Source organism: Neofelis nebulosa, chromosome 9, assembly GCF_028018385.1.
Source record: "Neofelis nebulosa isolate mNeoNeb1 chromosome 9, mNeoNeb1.pri, whole genome shotgun sequence".
Lineage (NCBI taxonomy): Eukaryota > Metazoa > Chordata > Mammalia > Carnivora > Felidae > Neofelis > Neofelis nebulosa.
In genome coordinates, this window is record NC_080790.1 from 136,720,601 (window position 1) to 136,742,349 (window position 21,749).

A 21,749-nucleotide genomic window follows, 5' to 3' on the forward strand; every position below is an offset into this window, starting at 1 on the left:
TTTTCGAAACGCGCACGCGTCCGAACTGTGGACCTTCTCCGGCCAAGGCCAAATCGCCCGGCGCCACGTTCGGGCAAGTGCTGGCCAACACCGAACACCTGTCATACTGCCAGTCGGGCTCACTCCGAGCTTGGGACCGTCCACCAGGGTGTGGGGCTGTCGTTCCCTAGACAGACTCACGTTCACGGCTTCTGCTTTATATTCGTCGTCGCTGTCTGGGGCAGAGAGTGCCAGCAGGATCGGACACACTTTGTTTTCAATATCGTGCTGGGAAATTAGATCTTGTTCCAGAAGAATCAAGAGCACTTCCTGACTTGACTTTCTAACCTAGAAGAGGACAAAAGGCCAAAGGTGAAACACGGAACGAGCGGAGGTGCTCTCGGGACCCAAACTCCCGATGCAGGGTGCCAAGCTGGCCCTGTCCCCTGCCGCATGCATGGGCCACACAAGGCCTCCCGCCCTCCACCTGTACTTCTTCCCGGAGGCCCTCCCCAGAATACGCCGCTCCCCCTGCCGGGCTGGTTCCCTCCGTTCCTCTCCTCTCAGGCCAAACATCCCTTTCCCCAGAACCCCTCTCAAGGCATGTCCCCCATCGGTCTGTGACATGCCCCCCCCTTTTCCCTCACGACCTGTACCCCAGCTTTCTACACGGACACTCGCCTACGCACACATAGGGGGCCGGGGGGCAGGGGCCCAGAGAAGACCCTGCAAGACAGGACCCGGAGGACGCCTCGGTCCAGACCAGAGAGGAGCCAGGCCGACGAGCTCTTTGTTCTTCAGAGTGTGGGGGGGCGAGCGAACACTGCAACTCGGGGGGATCCCGGGAAGCTGCCCAGAGAACACGCTTGGGGAAATGAAAGCGCGGGAAATTCCAATTCACAGCCCAGGTAATGGCAGACGCGGCCCAGCACGGTGAGGCTGAGGCAGGAAAAGAGGAGCGGGGCCGAGGGTGTGAAGACAGAGTGGCAGCTTGGCAGACGACAGTTACAAAAGACGCCACGCAGGCACTCTGACGCGGAAGCCTCCCAGCAAGTGACAAGATGAAAACAGTCTTCTGGAAAGATCATTCCGGCAGTGGTGTTCCAAGTAAATAGGAGGCGATGAAAGACCGAGGGCAGAAAGGTCGGCAAGGCGGCCACTGCCACAGTCCCCGTGGGAGGGGCGGGGAGAGAAAAGATGATGCCCCGGCAATATTGCCAGGCTGAGGTGACAGGAGCTGGTGTCCGACTAGAGGCAGCAAAAGCCCCCAATAACTCTGAGGTGTCAAACGCTTATTGAGCTTCTGGCGCGTGCCTGGAGCAGAGACCGGGAGAGCAGCGCAGACCAGGAGGGCCGGCCCCGGTCCCAGGTGGCAGCTGAGGCGCAGCAGGCAGGAAGGGCAGGGCCGGGGCGGACGCGGAGGAGAACGTCAAAGGCGGTGAGAAGCCAAGGTTAGACGCCGGGGGCGGTGGGCGAAGCTCTGGGTGCATCCGATCTCTGGAGCCTTTGAACGCGACCTCCCTTGGAAAACAGGGTCTCCGCGGATGGGACTGGGGGTGACGGTAAGGACCGGGAGGCCATCCAAGATCGCCAGGATGGCCCTCAGTGAAATCACAAGTCTCCTCACAAGAGAGAGGCGAGGTGGGGGACGGACTGAGGAGGGGGCAGCACGTGTAGACACAGGCAGAGGCTGGGGATGCGGCCAGCAGCCAAGGGAGTCGGCACCTCCGGGAGCCGGAAGAGGCAACGAGCAGATTCTCCCCTGGAGCCTGGAGAGCGAGCGTGACCCTGACGACACCCGGGTCCGGGACTTCCAGCCTCCGCATCCGTGACAGAACAAACGTGCGCCGTTTTAAGCCCCCTGGCTTGTGGCGCTGTTTCGGCCGCTCCCGGGCACTGCTAGAGCAAGCAAGGGATGGGGACAGGACAGCACAGCACATGAGCCAAGACACGAGACAGGGACACGGGCGGCCCAGGGGAGGGAGGCTGAAGGGCCGGCTGGGGTCGGGCAGGGCTGGGGCCTCTGGCGATGACTCCCGGACACCGGGAGCCCCACGCGTGGGAAAGCAGAGGAGTGACAAGACCAGACACGGCTTCGGGGAGGGTGACCCGTGAGAAGCCTCAAGCGGCCCTGAAAGCTGCAAGGGCGGGCGAGGGGTCCCGGGGCACAGCTGCTCTGGCTTCGGGCGAGGCGTGGTTTCAGGGGGTGGGGCACAGAGAGGAGAGGGGAGGTTTGAGAGACGCTGCCGAAGAGAGCTCAGCTGGTCACTGCAGACGATCCTGGAAATCAGCTATGCCTCGGGCTACCGCCGATCACCACATGGAAGACATGGAAAGAGGGGCAAGACGGAAGGTAAACAGAACAAGAGCGGGTGCTGGAGTCTGAGGGCCCGACGCGACGCAACAGATGCCCCGGGAGAACCATCAGGGGGCTGTGGGGACGCGCCAGCTCCGGAGGCCTGGGTGAGAGGCAGCCACGTGCCCGCAGAGGCAGAGGGGATCGCCCAGGGAATCCGACACTGTGAGAAAACGATACCGTGGAGGGCGGGCCAGGGCCAGGGCCACAGCCTGGGGAGGACCAGACCGGCAGGAAGGCAAGGGGTTGGGGGGACACTTGGGTCGCCCACAGGAGACACCGCAGTGGTTTCAAGGCTGCGCCTCATCTGCTTCCCGCAATCAGTAGCTGGGCCCCCTCGGGCAAGGGGCTGAGCCTCCTGGAGCCTCGGCTTCTCGTCCACAGAAGGGCACGATGGCCTCACCCGCCTCCCAGGGCAGCCGTGGGGGGCACGACCAAGGGCTCAGAACGGTGTGAGGGGCCCAGTGGCCCCCAAATGGATGCCGCTTCACTGTCACTGAAATCATACGGCTAGTCACCAAGACAGGGACACAGGCAGTCAGGTGACCCTGGTGCACATCTGCTTGACGACGAGCTCCGGGAGGAAGGGAGAACGTGGCCCGGTCGGCCCTGTGCCCCATCATGGGGGAGAGCAACGTTAAGTGGCCAGGGGACATCCAAGAAAGGTTCTGCGAAAACCCGAAAGTAGTTAATGGTGGCAAAGGGCGCAAAAAGATCCAGTAAAGGCAAAAGAGAGGTCACTCAAAAGATAAATAAATCGTGGAGAAAGCATGAACGCAATAGTTTCAAATAGTGAAGATGAATGACCAAGAGCTCTCTGGATCAGTGTGGCTAGATCTTAAAGCGGAGGAATGAAAGCAAGGGGCAGAAGGCAAAGTACGGCCTGATGCCATTGCTTTAAGGTCCTAGAGCACCCGAAACAAGGCACTCTCTTCCTCGGGGCCACTTACATGACCGGTGGGAGTCTAAAGCTCTGGATGGGAAGGGACACCCCAGGCTCAGGGTGGTAGTTTCCTACAAAAGGGGAGAGAGGGAGAGGAATGGCATGAGAAGGGGCACAGCACAGTTTTAACCGTATCTGCAACCCATAAAGAAAGAAATCACATAGGTCTAAGGCAAAACTACAAAAGGCTAACTCACTTCGTTGAGTGAGTGTGTAGGTATACGGCTATTTATTACACAGTGCTCTCGTGTCATTAAAATATTCCGCGGTATTTTAAAGATCAAAACTATTTTTGAAGAAACAGAAACACTGGATTTCACAGTAAGACAGCTGAGTCCCCAGCAGGACACGTCGCCATCGGCTGCAGTGGGTTGGGTTGCCGCCTGGCTGGGAGCCCTTGCAGGGGAAGAGGCTACGGACGCTCCTCTTTCAAGAAGCTCGGCAGTGGTCCGCTCAGGGTCAAGGCCAGGGAACAGGAGGCTGAAGGAGCTGTAGGCATGATGATACTCAAAAGAGAAAAGCCAGTGCGGGAGACCGGAAGAGTAAGGCAGCTAGGAGACGAGAAGCGGGAACAAAGAGGGAAATGAAGCCATCAAATGTGAAGAGGGGTCGGGACGCCCATTCCCCCGGAGACAGAAGCCAAGGAGCTCAGGACAGCTGAAGAAATGTGGCTACACTAGCGAACGGCGTCGGCTCATTCAGTTCTACAGCCCTCCACTCCAACTCTACCGGGTCCCAGGCCCTGGGCTCCGTCTCAGAGATGTATCGCACGAAGACGCGGTTCCTACAGTCAGTGCTCAGAGCCTGAAATGGCGGAGAAAATACTAGTTCCAGGATCCAGAAGAGCCCGGGCGATCCCCAAACACCTACCAGATGAGCCTCAGGAAACCAAGCCCCGCATCCCGGGGTCCTTCTCCAGCCCAGCCGCGCCCCAGCACACACAACCACGTTTCTCCGCACCTCAGCTCCCTCACCTCTAAAACAAAGAGGAACTAATGAGCCCCTACTTTGCCGGGTGGTTAGGAAGGGTAAACAAGATAATCCTCGCTAATCCTGGAGCATGGCGCATCACACGGTGGGAGATCAAGGAACGGAAGCTGTTCACAGTACCAGCGACCACAGTAAGGATACGGACACCCGGCATGATTCTGCGATTTCACACCTCCCACGAGTCACTGCAAGTGCAAAGGCCAGAAAGAGTACCCGATGACGATGACATGACGATGACGGACGGAGGAAGGCCTGGGTTGAGCTGCAGACACTCCGGGACCGGGACCGGGACCGGGACCGGACCGGACCGGGGACCGGACACACACCCCCTTCTCATATGCAAAAGAATCTGGATCTTGGCCTAATTCAGATCTTACTACCCCCTGGGGGACCGTGAGGCACTCCCACAGGGTGGGAGGGGGGATTTCTGAAAGGGCTGGCCTCAGTCACAGTGAGGCAGAGCTAGACAGGAGGAGGAGAAGAGGGGCCTCTGGAAGGAGCAAGGCTACCAGCCTGGGCAGAGTGAGGGGGAGGCACCAATTGGAGGTGCCATGGCGGGTGGGGGGCTGGCGGCCCATGGGGTCGGCTGTGCCCGAAGGCATTGCAGAGTCTGAAGGAAAACCCTCCGGGGAGATCGGACTCTGCTGCCTTTCTATGTTTGAAGGTGATAAGAACGGAGAAGAGGGGGCGCACTCAAGAGTTGTATGTTTATCGTGGACAGAAAGGACACACGGCAAGGTCCAGCTGGGCGAGGGAGGCGGGAGAAGGGAGGATTTCGATGGCCCCAGGCTGCGGCTCCGGGGGACTGGAAGAAGCAGACGCGGCTTCCACTCATCGAGGGAGGGGATGAAGACTGAAGGTCTCTATTTCCTCTGTGGAGGCAAAGGCCAGGTCACCTGTTTGCTGCCAGGCAGGGCAAGGTGAAGAGGCTTGATGACAGTGGCGGAGGCCTGAAAGAGCTGCCTTGGGCGACGTGGGAGCAGCTGAGCAGGGACAAGTGAAAGGGGAGGCGGACAGTGCTGCAGTCGGCTGCGATCGAATCCGTAAATGTGCGATGGCACCAATCAGTGCACCCCCCGCCCCGCAGACTCAGCCTCCGTGATGCAGGAGGGCTGCGATGGGCAGGCAGGACCAGAGCGGCAGAGGCACTGTCGGAAGGACACAACTGGGGGCGGGGGGCGGGGGGGGGGGGGGGGGGGCGCGCGGGGGAGGGTGCCAGTGGAGAGACCAGAAAGGGGGACATGAGGGAGGGGACAGCCGAGGAGGACCTCAGGGACCCGTGAAGCCTCAGCGCGGTGGCCGAGCAGGGAGGGCAGGCTGCGGTGAGGGGGTGGAAGGCCCTCTTGGGGACTTGAGCTCCGGAGACGCCAAGGCAAAAGGAGTGGCCACCGTGCGAGGGCAGTGGGTCTGGCTGTCGCAGGGCCTGAGCCACTGATATGACTCTTCAGCACACACAGCCGAGAGCCTGGGGTCCAAACCACCGTTCTAGCCTCTCCCCTTCTGGAACCAAACAGATGGCAGTGATCTGTGACAAAGGTCAAGGAAATGTCAAGTTCTCTGACCCAGTGCAATCTCATTTTCAAAAAGAACAGATGCTCACTGCATCTACCGTATCAAAAAAGCTGGAAGAAAGCTAAGCATTCAACCAAAGTAAAAACAGGAAGAATATGAAGATGTACAATGTCCACTACGTGCAGATTCGCTTTCTGGGGCAGGAAATCGGTCCCACTCAGGTCTTTATCCCCAGCACAAAGCACCACGCTTGGCTCATATCGGGCACTCAGAAACCGCCGGAATAAATGAATGGATGGGGAAAACTGCATCACGTTAAGCTCAGACCTATGTGGGGGAAGATGGAAGCACCTAGCCAAGAACACATAAAAGTAATCAAAACACTGACATCAGGAGAGTGGAAACAGAAGGACTTTCTTCCTTACTGGAACACTACCTTTAATCCTGTCATAGTTAACAGCTCAAGTATTTGCTTTTTAAAAATGCTCAGAGCAAAAAAAAAAAAAAATTTAAGATAAAAAAAAAAAGGGGGCGCCTGGGTGGCTCAGTCGGTTAAGCGTCTGACTTCAGCTCAGGTCACGATCTCGCAGTTTGTGAGTTCGAGCCCCCGCGTCGGGCTCTGGGCTGATGGCTCAGAGCCTGGAGCCTGCTTCCGATTCTGTGTCTCCCTCTCTCTCTGCCCCTCCCCCGTTCATGCTCTGTCTCTCTCTGTCTCAAAAATAAATAAACGTTAAAAAAAAAAAATTTATAAAAATGCTCAGAGCAAGGGAGAAATAGCAAGCCAAAATGGCAGAACTTCCTGAAAACAGTAATAATGAAAACTTGGCATATCATTAAAAATCATAAATACATTTAGCCTCTGGGGTGCCTGGGTGGCTCAGTTCATGAAGCATCCAACTCCTGATTTCAGCTCAGGTCATGGCCCGCGTCGGGCTCTGCACTGACAGCACGGACCCTGCCCGGGATTCTGTCTCTCCCTCTCGCTTCTCCCTCCCCTGCTCCCATTCTCTCTCTCACAATAAATAAATAAACTTAAAAAAAAAAAAAAAAACATTTAGCCTTTGTGCAAATCCCAGAGTAACTGACAAATAGAAAGGCTGCGAGGCTACCTGTGGCAACAATTCTGAAGTGACAGAAAAGTAGAAAGAACCCAAATGTCTATCAATAAACTACGCTCCATCCTCACAGTGGAGGAGCTTGCTGCTGGAAAAAGGGATGAGGGAGCTTTGCCTAGACTGCAAAGGAGTGATCTGCAGAATACCCTGGATGGTGGGGAAAGCAAGGGACAGAGCATCAGGCATGGCCCGCCACTTTGCATCTGAGAAAGGAACAAGGAACACAAGGGCATACACGTATCTGCTCAGAGTTACCCACTTGTGTGCACTAAAAAAAAAAAAAAAATTTTTAATGTTTATTTATTTTTGAGAGACAGAGAGAGAGGGAGGCAGACTGCACGCAGGGGAGAAGCAGAGAGAGGGAGACACAGAATCCGAAGCAGGCTCCAGGCTCTGAGCTGAGCTGTCGGCAGAGACCCCGACGCGGGGCTCGAACTCACGGACTGCGAGATCATGACCTCAGGTGAAGTTGGACGCTTAACTGACTGAGCCACCCAGGGGCCCCCCTCTGTGTATTTTTTAAAGGTAAGAATAAATTAAAACCTAAGGGGCGCCTGGGTGGCTCAGTCTGTTGAGCATCCAACTCTTGATCTTGGCTGAGGTCACGATCTCATGGTTCGTGAGTTCAAGCTCTGCCGCGGGCTCTGTGCTGATAGCACGGAGCCTGCTTGGGATTCTCTTTCTCTGCCCCTCCCCTGCTCATGATCCATTTCTGTCTCTTTTGCTCTCTCTCAAAATAAAAAAATAAACTTTTTTTTTTTAAAGAAAAAAAGAATAAATCAAAACGTAGAAAAAATGGCTATCTACAGAAGGAGGAGGGAACAGATGGAGGAGGTAGGGATAGAAGTCAGATGTTTCTGAATGTGCTTTGTTTTACAGTTTTGACTTGGAATCATGGACAAACATCTTAAATAATTATTATAAGTCTAAATTAAGTCCAAATGTAAAAGCTAAAGCAATTCCTAAAACTCAAAAATAAATGAAGATAAATGAGCCTAATGGCAGATCAAGTTGAGAGCTTAGGCACAAAAAGGGTTAATACAAGTAACTTTGAAACACAGTCTCATTACTACTAATGTTAATACGACTGTGCGACTGTGCGACTGTGCGTCTCTAGTGGGAGACAGTCCAGAAACAAAAAGAACGGCAAAGAAACCTTAAACTATATTCAGTTATCCCACCAAACTGTTAGTAATCATACTGGCATTTTTATTTTGGACACACACACACACACACACACACACACACACACACACTAATGCCATTAAAAAGCAAGATGTGTACCGTGTAAAAAGACAAAAACAAAACAGCAAAAAAACACAAGAGCTACAAACATAAAATCAAATAAGTAAAAGCCCTATAATCCTCAGTTTAACTTGGAAATATCAATACAAACTCATGGTGGGGAATTTTGTAAAGAACAGATAAGGCTGACAAAACCCAAATGCAGTGGCCACACTGCTTTTGTGCTTCCTGATCTGATACAGCAGCAGGGCCTAAAAAGGATTCTTATCCAACAACCCAAAACTCTGAGTCTGACCAAGGCTGTAGGCTTAACTAGCAGTTCGTAGGAAGTACTGGGAACAGAGGAACATTTCAAACCACACTATGGGGATGTAATCAGCCAGATCCCAAATGTGGGGAATCCTATAGTCTAATGACTTAGTTTCCTTAGAGCAGAGGAATAAAAGGGAGGATGAATTATGACAAATTAAAAGAAATTGTAAAAGGTACATCAATCAAATGTAATATATGGACCTCATGTGGATTTGATTTAAAGAGACTGCCCGCATCAAACCAGATTTCTGAGAAAAGTGAAAAATCTGAACAATGACTAGAGATTAGTGAAATAGCAAAGATCTATTCATAAATTCTATCCATGTGATAATGGGATTGCTATTATGTGTTTTAAAAAGTATCTGTATTTCTCAGAGAGTAATACTAAAGCATCTGCAGTAGAAATGATACGGTCTCTGGGAAATGCTTTTATCCGGGTTGGATTATCTTAAGATAAATGAGAAAACACTGGTCAAATGTTAATGACAGTCAAAGCTGGGTAGAGAGTACACGGACATTCATTTTAATATTCCCTCTACTGCTGTGTGTTTGAAAATTTCCATAATAAAAAGTTAAAAAAAAAAAAGAGGTATCTCATGATAATGAGAATGAGCGCTATGTGCCTGAACAATTGGAGGAACCGAGCACAAATAGATCTTTTGTTCTTGAATCACTTAACTCCACAAAGCTGCTTTCTGAATTATGGATATCAGCTACAAATATGACTAAGGAGAATTCGCTGCACAGATCGTAAGGTTACAATTTTTCACACCTGGTTGTTCGGATCCGTGAGGTATCTCACTACGATCGGTGTAAGACAGTCAGTGAGCACCCCTGGAAAATTCGATCTGTTTTCTTGTAAAAAGACGGCAATGGGAGGAATCTGTTCCATCAGGTCGGTCCGCACCGTGGGCTCTGCAGCAATAAAAAATCAGAAAAGAATCGTATAAGAATAAGCCAGGCATCTTACAGAGTGTATGGCGATAGTTTCTAGCTTTTCTTACTAAAATACTTCATCAAGGAAATTAGACAAACGCAGTTTAAAAATCATTTCCCGTTTAGAGTATTTATGCTACAGACAGGCTTAAAAAGCTAATAAGCTATCCAGCAATATAAAAACATAAAAGGAAAGGAGAATGACGACTCTATTATAACAAGCCATATATAAATCGAGGAGGGAGCAGGCAGTCTGCAACGCTGGGCCAGCGTCCAAAAGCCATTACAACTAATGGCACATATGCCAGACCTATGGGTTGTGCTTATTTCAATTCCAGCCGGAATGTATACATTATAAATAATTCTTTCATAAATGCACTCCCCCACAATCCACGCATCCCAATTATTTCTAAGGCAGAGCATTAAACAAAAGAGCGGCTCTAGCTCCAATATACCACATTAAATTTAACACAAATATATAATTGCTTCAGCACTGTAAATGGTGACTCATTTACAAAGAGAACCCATTTGAGGATTCAAAACATCCACTTGGGCCTTTTTGAAAGCATTGTGTCATATTCATCTGAATATTTTAAACTAATATAGGAACTATATGGAATGCTTATTTTTCCATTTTCAGTGAAAATGATCAAAATCTAAAGCAGTGTAAGATTTCAGAAACTTTCTGAAGCTGTTCACTGATCGTTACAAATGGGGGGCCGGGGGGGTGCAGGGCAGCTCTCAGTACCGGTAACCCCACCACCACTCACTGCTGCGTGCACGGGGGAGGAGGGGCGAGGAGGGACATCTCAGTGTCTACCACCCAGCAGCGTGCTTTCCTCCCCGGAGAGCAATCATGGAGAAGTAGACAGAGAGAGAGAGAGAGAGAGAGAGAGAGAGAGAGAGAGAGAGACAGAAATCAAGATCAGCCTACAAAGATTACAGGTGACGGAAACTAATGACTGGGATTGTTCTAATCCAAAAGACTTCTTTTGATGTGGTCTTTCTTAGCAACCAACAGTCGGGCAAAATGCATGAAATACAAAAGGCCTTAACTGCCAGGGCAAATGGCATTCATGGCCATTAGTCATTCTGATTTTCTAAAAATAAGGATAATTTGATGCCAAATAAGACACCCATTGTTGATGACAATATCCATTCATGCTTAGACATTGCTTAAAATTTTCGATCAATACCCAGGTTTTCTTTTTAATTCACTATCGGTGGTTATACGCAATTTCTTGGAAATACACAAGTGAAAAAATAAACGTACACAATCCTTGTACACACCTGCGTCTTCTGACAATCTGACCACAATCTCCATGACCGTTAAGAAGTCCTCCTCATTGTTACTGAAGTCCCGGAGGATGTCATTCAGCCCTCTGGCAATAATCTGACTGTGGAGATGAGAAATGATCTACACAGTTACTTGGGCAACACTGAGTGGCGGTATGCTAATTACAGGCATTGTGTGAAGGGCAGGTAGTAAAACCAAGGAACAAAGCAAAGTCAGTGACCTCTGTCCAGAGGGAGGAGAGACGGTCAAGGAACGTCCAAAGATAGTCATTCCCATGTGGGTCACTGTCCTATAGGAACCAGACCTGTGTCCTCTGGTCTGGTGGTCACTGGAGGTTGAAACTGTCCACTTGGAACTGGAGAAAAACGACTTTCTCCTTTTTGGATTGATTCTTCAGGCCTAGATAGCCTCGGAAGAGAGGCTCCATGACAGTAGGCGGGAATTCAGTGACCAGTAAATGCAGAAGGAAAAGGTCCCAAGAGGCATCCAACGGCCACCTCAATCTCAAATGGCCTCTACCCACTAGGTGTCAGTAGAATCCCCCTGGCTGCCCCCCACCCCATGATGTGACAACTAAACTATGTCTCCGGACATTGCGACAGGTCTATGGGGGCAAAAATCAGCCCTGGTTGAGAACCATCTCATTAGGAGATTAAAGGTATAAGGAACCCTCTGTACTAGCTTTGCAACTCTTCTGTAAATCTGAAACTGCTGAGGGGCACCTGGGGGCCACAGTCAGTTAAGCATCCGACTCTTGATCTCAGCTCAGGTCTTGATCTCAGGGTCGTGAGTTCAAGCCCCACAATGGGCGTGGAGCCTACTTAAAATAAAATTTAAAAATTAAAAAAAAATAACTAAAATTAATACTTTTATTAAAAGCCAACACCTTTGCTGGCTTTTTATTAAAAGCCAACACCTTTGCTGGCACAGATATGGGGCAACAGGAACCCACAGATACTGTTGGTAGGAATGCAAAATAGTACAGAAATTTAGAAAACGGTAGGTTCTTAAAAAGCTAAATATGCATTTATCATTCAATCCAGCAATTCATTCTTAGGTATTTGGCCAGATGAAATGAAAACTTATGTCCACACACAGACTTGTACACAAATGTTCATACTGACGCGATTCACAATAGCCACAAAGTGGAAGAATTTCCATGTTCCTTGCCGAGGGAATATACACACAAGGCACCAACTGTCCATACAATGGACTAGGACGCAGCACTAAAAAGGAACAGCCTAGTGGTAATAACGGGGATAACTTCCCAACGTATTTTACTATGGAAAAGAAGCCAGAGAGAAAAGACAACACGACACACGATTCCGTTTATAAGGAATTCTAGAAAAGGCAAAATCTTGGCCTCCAGACACAAATCGCTGGTTGCCTGGTCCGCAGTGGGGAGGAAGTGAGGGACAGAGGGCAAAAGCAAGAACAAGGACACAAGGCGGTGATGGCAATGTTCAAATGTGCCTCTGGTTGAGGGTTGCGTGACTGTTGACACGTATCCACCTGGGTGCTTTAGGTGGGTGAATTTTATTGCATGACATATATGCCTCAGTAAAGCAGCGTTTTGTTTTTTTTGTTTCTCAATGTGTATTTATTGTTGAGACACAGGGAGAGACAAGCACGAACACGAGTGGGGTAGGGGCAGAGAGAGAGAGAGAGAGATAGAAACTGAAGCAGGCTGCAGGCTCTGAGCTGTCAGCACAGAGCCTGACGTGGGGCTTGAATCCACAAACCATGAGATCGCGATATGAGTCGAAGTCGGACGCTTAACCAACTGAGCCACCCAGGCGCCCCAGGAAAGCAGTTTTAAACAAAGACATTAATACAGGGGAAAGTCAGTGTGATCAGCTGTGGCCTGGAGGCCTCTGCCCAAGATGAGGGACAGGCACTCTGGAAAGGCTTCTTGGAGCCAATGGAAAGGAGCCCCTGCCTGCCTCTGCCTGTTCCTCTGAGCTCCTCACAACCCAGGAACAGCATGCATCATTTCTGGCCGTACATCAGAATTAGCTGAAGTTGCAAACCCACCTTGATTTGCAGGAAAAGACTGGAAATGTGGAATTCAAAGAGGTAGTCGTTTGGCCCAGCACACGACAGGAAAAAAATCCAACTCAAGCCTGTCCTCGGAGAGACTTATACCACCCCTGGGATGAAAGGTCGAGATCTGGCAGCCAGGAGGTTTGGGAAAGTCGAAAACAGACACTATAAAGTCCCTGATTACATTTCACTGGACCACATTCAGGTTGGCCTCCCCTGGGAAATCAAGCAACTAAGATCCCCAATCTGCTTCCAGGGCCATAGAATGGATAGACAGACCTGAATCCAGCTTCGAGTGGTCGCAAGGGACCTGCCCTCTTAAGGGAAGTGAGGAGAGGGGCAAGAGAGGGCCCCTGAAGCAGGGAGCGACAGTGTATCCGCTGCAGTGAATACAGAACGGGAAAGCTAAAGACTCCCACACGCCAGTGCTCTGGCACCAACACTTTGGAAAACTTGGCTGCTTTGGGCTGGAATGACCCGGAGAGGTCATAGTGGATGAGCACAGTCCAGAAGCATCAGGCTCAGTCCTTCTCAGTGCCAGCTATGCTAATGAGGAGAAAGGAGAGAGAACAACTGTGCATGATTCAGAAAGCATTAGAAAGTTCGATGAGCTCAGCCACCGGAAGCTCGGGGCATGGTCCCTGGCCCGTGGTAAGCCCTCAAGCGCATCAGCCATCAGTATCACAATACAAGCAAAGAACTGCAATTAAAATGTCTAGCAAAAGAGGGAAGCTTAAAGAAGTTATGCTAGATCTATCCATGGGCATGCTGTATAAGCAGTTTCAAAGTTACCGATAGATATGCACTGACTTAGAAAGACGCCTGTGATACCGTAAATGAAAAGATGACGTGAAGAATTTTATATACAGTATGAGCCCATTTCTTAATACAAACTATGTTTACGTATGTATGTGCAATACACGTTACTTGTCTATGCATACGCTCATTTAGGGAAAAGTCTGGAAGCATATATTACCTTAGACTGTAGTGGTGGGGGAGCGAGACTCCCTGCTTCAGAGAACTCCTGAAATTGCTAAATGTTTCAAGAATGTGTCATTTTTGTGAATTTTTTGAAATATAAAGTGGATGACTCAATTTTACTCAGCAATGTTCCCTGGAACTCTTAGCATGGAAGTAACCTCTTGTGTCTTCGTCCCTTCCTTCTCCCACCCACTGGTGCGGTCACTGTCGTGAGTCTGTGAGTTAGCCCAATTACCCAGCCCCAGACGCAGGGCCAAGAGATGCCCGTGTTCCAGGGCCTGCCCTGAGGGGCACAGCTCCCACCGGGATGTAGGCAAGCAAATGAACGAGGATGGACAGTGACAAGACCCTCAAGAGAGGGGAGGAGAACACAGGGGAGTGAGCCAGGGAGCTCAGGGTGAAGATGTGTAGGAGGAAGGCAGGAGGACACGGAGGGGGAGGACATGGGACCCAGACACAGACCGATCACACAAGGACTTTAAAATAAGCATGATTATCATGTGGAAGGGCTGGGGTGCCTGGGGGGGGCGGGGGGGCTCCGTCGGTTAAACGCCAGACTTCGGCTCAGGTCATGATCTCACGGTTCGTGGGTTTGAGCCCCACGTCGGGCTCTGTGCTGACGGCTCAGAGCCTGGATGGAGCCTGCTTCGGATTCTGTGTCTCCCTCTCTCTCTGCCCCTCCCCTGCTCATGCTCTGTCTCTTTCTGTCTCTCTCTCTCTCTCAAAAATAAGCAAACATTAAACAAAAATTAAAAAAAAAAAAAAAAAACACGCGGAAGGGCTACTGGGAAGGCTGGACGTGCTCAGACAGTGAAGGATACAGGAATTCTGCAAGCTCTGCTTGATTTTTCTTGAAATCGAAAACTACGCTCAAAATTAAAGTTTATTAACTAAATGGAAGCGAAATAAAGACTATTTCAGATAAAAGCTTGTGAGAATTCATGGACAGCAGTCTTAGACTAACAAGAATCGAAAAGGAGGTTCTTGCGGCCAAAGGATGCCGAGTGAGAATGGGCATTTCACAAAAAGAAATGAAAAAGCACGAAAACGGCCTAAATGATGGCAAATATCAAAAAAGTATGTTCCTCATTTTCATTGCTTTAGAAGATAGTTGGCTATCTCCAGGAAATAAAGTAGCAAGGTACGGTGGGTGGGAGGCATGGTGGCGTGCACTACAGAAAAACAAGAGGACCAAAGGTGGGAAGAGGCAAGGGAAGCCCCCCCGAGCGTAGTCTGTACTCTCAGGACGTGCTCACGCAGGACCTCGCACCGTATGCAGAGTGGCATCATTTCATTGGAATACATGTTGTAATAAGTTAGCGAAGTACATTATACTCCCTAGAACAACCAATACAAATTTATTAAAGGAAGCGTAACTAATAAGCCGATAGCGAAGATAAACTGGAATCGTAAAAATGGAACCAAAAAAAGTCCAAAAAAAATGATTCTTCTATTTCAAATATGAAATACAAATTGTTTATGTTCACACACCCCCTCTCTGAAAGCAGCAGCAAAGGAGAAAAACAGCAAGACGAGTGGAGTCGATAGAAAACGAAAAGGGGGCATCTGGGTGGCTCAGTCAGTTAAGCGACTTTGGCTCAGGTCATGATCTCATGGTTCATGGGTTCGAGCCCCGCGTCGGGCTCTGTGCCGACAGCTCGCGGAGCCTGGAGCCTGCTTCGGAATCTGTGACTCCCCCCCCACCCCGTCCCCTCCCCAGCTCATGCTCTGTCTCTGTCTCTCAAAAAATAAACAAACGTTAAAAAAAATTTTTTTTAAAGAAAACGAAAAGAAAGATGGTTGACTTAAACCAACCAAACCATATCAATCGTCACTTCAAATGTGTATGACCTAAACATTCATATTAAAAGGCAGAGATTATTAAATTGGGTAAAAAAGCAAGACCCAACTCTATGCCTTCTATAATAACTACACCCCAAATATAAGACATGAATAGGTTAAAAACATACGAACATACGAACAGAAATATATCACACAATCAGTAATCAAAGGAAAGTGCATATGTTAAATTCAGGGAGTAAGGTTCAGAGAAAGGAGTATTTACTAGGGACAAAGAGAGGCATTACACAGAGACAGATAGATCAATTTATTCAAGAAAACAGAACACTACTAAATGTGTATGCACCCAAGCACAGAGGTTCAAAATACACCAAAGAAGCTGTTAGAATTGAAAAATAGACAAATCCATAATCACAGCAGCAGATTCCAACATCCCTCTCTCAGTAACTGACAGAACAAGCAGACGGAAAATAAGTAAGAACACAGAAGACCTGGACAGTGTTTTCAGCCAACTTGCCCTAACTGACGTTTATAAGAAGATACTGTACCCCAAAATACTGGGATGCACATTCCCTTCAAGTGTCCGTGGAACTTTCACCACCTAAAGCAGTTTCAGAAACGTTAAAGGAAGAGAAATAATACAGAGTAAGTTCTCTGACCACAGAAGACTTAAACTAAGAATACAATTAACAGAAAGATACCTGGAAAATCTTCAAATACTAGGAAATTAAACAATGTACTTCTAAATAACTCATTGGTCAAAGGAGAAATCATTGTAGACATCAAAAATACTTGATAGCAAAAAGCAATATAAATATTACTATCAGAATTTGAGGATGCAGCTAATCTAACACTTAAGTATTTCCAGTACTTAACAGCAACCTGACAATGTTATTTTAAAAAAGGCCAGGGGGTGTCTGGGTTGCTCAGTGGGTTAAGCGTCCAACTCCTGATTCCCGCTCAGGTCATGATCTCAGGTTCATGAGTTCAAGTCCCACGTTGGGCTCCGTGATGACAGTAAGGAACCTGCTTAGGATCCTCTCTCCCTCCCTCCTTCTCTGCTCCTTCCCCTACCTCAAAATAAGTAAATAAACTCAAAAAAAAAAAAGGCCAAAAAAATAGCTAAACATACCTCACAAGAAAAAGAACAGCAACAAAACTCCCCTCAAAAAAGAAAATAATATGAATTCGAGGAGAAATTATTGAACTAGAAAATAAACACAACATAGGGAATATCAAAGCCAAAACTTGATTCTTCAACATAACTAATATGCTTGATAATCCCCTGGTAAGAATTATCCAGGGGGAAAAGAAAGAAAAGGCAATAATAACAAAAAACAGAATGGAAAATGGGGCCATACTACAGATTTCACAGACAATAAAAAGAAAATTACCATTTTCTAACACAGAATGAGATAATAGATCTAAGCAATGATTATTTGTGACCACTAAAGTCATGAGAAGAAAGGCTGGTGGGGAATTTTATAATGAAAGAATCCAACACCTACACCCACTGCTCGACATGAACATCTCCAAAAGTGGAACACCCGGACATTGTTTCGGGATGTTTTGTAATGAGAAATATACAAAACAACACAAGAAGTATTGTTTAAAAAAAAAAAAAATTGAAGCAAAATCTAATCAAGTCTCCAAGTGTAATTTTTGGTTCACAGAAAACACAAAGAACAAAGGAATATGTTAAATTACACCATGAGAATAATGACCACCAAACCCAGAATGTGGAAAATTCTACAAGACTAATGACCCCTTCAACAAATAGATGATGTAGGGAAAAGATGAGAGGGAGAATCAATTAGAGATTAAAAGGGATTCAAGATCAAAAGGAAAAAAAAAACAAAACTGCAAACCAAAAAAGACTTAAGAGACACATCTACCTAATGAAATGTGTGGACCTTATTTGGATCATGATTCAAACAAATCAACCATAAAAAGGCATTTCTGAGACAGGAAAAATTTAACATAGATTGGTAGGCTGAAGGCATTCTTGTTAATTGGGTTGAGTGCGATAATGATACTGCAGTTAGATTTAAGTCTTTAACTGGATAAAATGGAATGTCTTGAATTTCTTTAAAAATACACCAGCAAAAAAAAAAAAAAAAAAAAAAAAAAGCACAAAACTTCCACAGAGAAAATGACCAGATTTTTATCGGGACATTCAAGAAAACCTACATAAAGAGAAAGATATACCATGTTTATGGATTGGAAGTCTAAATATTGTAAAGAGGACAATACTCCCCAAACTGATATATCCATTCAATGCAAACCCAAACAAAATCCCAAGAAGTGTTTTGTTTTATTAGAATCTGATGAGCTGATTTTGAAATTTATATGAAAATGTGAAGGACCAAATCATGTCAGAGAAGAAAAACAAAGTGGCAAGTCTTGCTCAATCAAGTATCAAGACCCACTACTAATCTACAGTAATCAAGACAGTGTGGTACTGGCTGAGGGGGAGACGAACAGACTGCTGGAAGAAGAGACAGCCCAATCACAGACTGGATTATAACGGAGGTGGCACCCCGGCGCAACGGGGACAAACCTATTTTTGCAAAGTGGTATTGTCATAATTAGGAAAATGAAACTGGACCGCTTGTTCATACAAGGAACAAAAATTACTTTCAGACGGATCACAGACCCAAATGTGAAAGAAAATAAAAATCTTTAAAGCAATATAAAACATTATGTTATGATCTTGGGGTAAAGGAAGACATTTTAAGGAAGCTTCAAAATGCACTAAGGCTAAAAGAAAATGTTGATAAATTTACATCAAAATGAATAGCTTCTGGTCACCAAAAGAACACCATAAAGACAGCCGAAACACAAGCCACAAGATGAGGAAAGATGTTTGCCGTACATAACTGACCAAGGTTTGAAATCCAGAATATACAAAGAGGTCCTACAAGTCAATAATAAAAAGAGAGATTGGGAATGCAAACAGGTGCAGCCACTCTGGAAAACAGTATGGAGGTTCCTCAAAAAATTAAAAATGGAACTACCCTACGACCCAGCAATTGCACTACTAGGTATTTATCCAAGGGATACAGGGGTGCTGTTTCGAAGGGGCACATGCACCCCCATGTTTACAGCAGCACTACCAACAATAGCCAAAGTATGGAAAGAGCCCAAATGTCCACTGATGGATGAATGGATAGAGAAGATGTGGTCTATATATATACAACGGAGTATTACTCGGCAATCAAAATGAATGAAATCTTGCCATTCGCAACTACACGGATGGAACCGGAGGGTATTATGCTAAGCAAAATTAGTCAGTCAGAGAAAGACAAATATCCTAGCACTTCACTCATATGAGGACTTATGGAGAACAAACTGAGGGTTGCTGGAGGGGTTGTGGGAGGGGGGGATGGGCTAAATGGGTAAGGGGCACTAAGGAATCTACTGAAATCATTGTTGCACTAGGTGCTAACTTGGATGTAAATTTAAAAAATAAATTAAATTAAAATTAAAAAAAAATAATAATAGTAATAAAAAGAGACAATCTATCTTCCTCACCAAAGAAAGATTTCAGCAGGCACTTCACAAAAAAGAAATACAGATGTCCAACACACATATTAAAAGGTGTTCAAACTCATAAATAAGATGTAAATTAAAATCACAAAGCAATACTGTCATATCTACCAGCACACTACCAGACTGGCTAATATCTTAAAATCTGACAATACCAACTGGCAGATAAAATGTGGGGCAAAGGTGGGAATACACACTGATGCAACCACTTTGGAAAACTGGCACTATCTCCTAAAGCACAAGACAAGCATGTCTCATCACTTAGGAGTTCTTGCCTGGCTGTACGTCTTACAGAGATGTGTACTAATTTGCACCCGTCTACATATATTAGATTGTTTACGGCAAAATTGTTCATAAGAGTGAGAAAACCTGGGGCACCTGGGTGGCTGAGTCGGTTGAGCGTCCCGACTTCAGCTCAGGTCATGATCCCGCGGTTCGTGGGTTCGAGCCCCGCGTCGGGCTCTGTGCTGACAGCTCAGAACCTGGAGCCTGCTTTGGATTGTCTCCCTCCCTCCCCCCTCTCCTCCATTTGTGCTCTGTCTCTGTCTGTCTCTCAAAAATAAAAAGGAAGAAAACTTGAAGTACTCTAACAGTGGATGGATAAGATATCAGTACAGTATATTCAAACAGCACACTGTTATAAAATCAACAAACTCAAAACGACATGCAAAACCACAAAGTGACATATCCTATATGATTTCCCACATTTCAAGTTCAGAAACAACAAAATTAACTTGTTCTATTTGGAAGCAGATACTTAGGTGCTAAGACCGGAAACAAAATGAAGGATGTAATGAACATAAACATCGGAAGGTGGCCACCGCCATGGCAGGGAGGGAGTGGTGGTCAGGAGGGTAGGGAGGACACGCATCTGGGATGACCTCAGTCATGGCCACACGGGCATTTACTTCATAAACACTTCTTGGGTTTTTCATACACGTTTTATCCAATTATCTGCAAGTGCTATATTTCATAACAAAAGAAGTTTTCAAGAAAGTTGGAAAAAGATTAAAGGAGAAAAGGCATCTTCAACAGATATAAAAGAAGCATTATATAAAATGCACACCTCATTGAGGATTTTTTGAAAAACTCTTAGTAAGTTTATTCTATATAATAAATCACCTGTACTCTTCAAAACTGTCAAGAGTATCACGAGAGGCGAAGAAAGGCTGAGAAACTGTTACAGATTGAATGAGCCTGAAGAAACATGACAATCAAATACAATACACAATGCTGGGTTGGATTCTAGACCTGAAAACCAACCAGACAAAAACCCTGATTTAAAGGACACTCTTAGGACCACTAGAAAATTTGATTAAAATCTAGATATTAGGTAACAGTATTGTATCAAAATTGAATTTCCTGAGTTGGATCACTATTCTGTGATTATATACGTGAACAGTGAATGTCCTTGTTAGAAAAAAAGCACACGGAAGTCATTAAAGAGAAAGCAACATGATGGGCACATTTACTCTCAAATGGCTTTGAAAAACCGGGAAAATAAAGACAGACTGAATGTTGAAACAAACTTGATGAATCTGAGTAAAAAACAGACAGGAATTCTTTATATTACTCTTAAAACTTTTCTGTAAGCCTGAAATTATTTTTATTTTTGTATTTTTTAACATTTTTTTAATATTTATTTTTGAGAGAGAGAGTGAACGTGACGAGGGGAAGGGCAGAGAGAGAAGGAGACACAGAATCCGAAGCAGGTTCCAGGCTCTGAGCTGTCAGCACAGAGCCCAAGATGGGTCTTGAACCCACAAACCGTGAGATCATGACCTGAGCTGAAGTCGGACGCTTAACCAACCGAGCCACCAAGGTGCCCCTGAAATTATTTTTAGAAGTTTAAAAAACAGGAGCACCAGATGGGCTCGGTCAGTAGAGCATGAGACTCTTCATCTCAGGGTTGTCAGTTCGAGCCCCACGTTAAGTGCAGAGATTCTTATAAAACTTTTAAAAACTTGGTTTTCATTTAAGAAAAAAGTTGAAACATAATCTCTTAGCAAATAAGAAATACACATTTTCTCTTTTTCTTTTAACGTTTATTTATTTTTGAGAGAGAGAGAGAGAGAGAGAGAGACAGGGTGCGAGCGGGAAAGGGGCAGAGAGACAGGGAGACACAGCATCCAAAGCAGGCTCCAGGCTCCGAGCTGTCAGCACAGAGCCTGACGCGGGGCTCGAACTCACGAACTGTGAGATCGTGCCCTGAGCTGAAGTCAGATGCTTAACTGACTGAGCCACCTAGGCGCCCCAGAAATATACATTTTCTTAAGCTGATAAGATGTAGCTACTAAAAATATAAAACAAGATAGGAAAGGAAGAAATAAAACTATCAATTTTCACAGACATCATTGTAGTATGTAGAAAACCCAAAGAACCCCCAGGGAAGTTATTAAAATTAATAAGTAAACTTAGCATAATCAATGGAGACAAAATCAAAGTATAAAAATGAATTCCATTTTCATATTATCAACAACCATTAGAATATAAAAATTTTGGGGCGCCTGGGTGGCACAGTCGGTTAAGCGTCCGACTTCAGCCAGGTCACGATCTCGCGGTCCGTGAGTTCGAGCCCCGCGTCAGGCTCTGGGCTGATGGCTCGGAGCCTGGAGCCTGTTTCCGATTCTGTGTCTCCCTCTCTCTCTGCCCCTCCCCCGTTCATGCTCTGTCTCTCTCTGTCCCAAAAAT

The 21,749-nt window shown here is 46.7% G+C and overlaps 1 protein-coding gene across 1 annotated transcript in view; it reads right to left on the minus strand.

Moving 5' to 3' along the window:
• Positions 1-21,749, minus strand: part of LOC131486006 (serine/threonine-protein phosphatase 4 regulatory subunit 1-like) — an 81,908-nt gene that overhangs the window by 30,377 nt on the left and 29,782 nt on the right. The window contains exons 4-6 of the mRNA XM_058686074.1: positions 10,679-10,785; positions 9,225-9,367; positions 181-327 (exon numbers count right to left, since the gene is read on the minus strand). Coding sequence (XP_058542057.1) covers positions 181-327; positions 9,225-9,367; positions 10,679-10,785 — 397 coding nt within the window. The remainder of the gene's footprint in view (positions 1-180; positions 328-9,224; positions 9,368-10,678; positions 10,786-21,749) is intronic.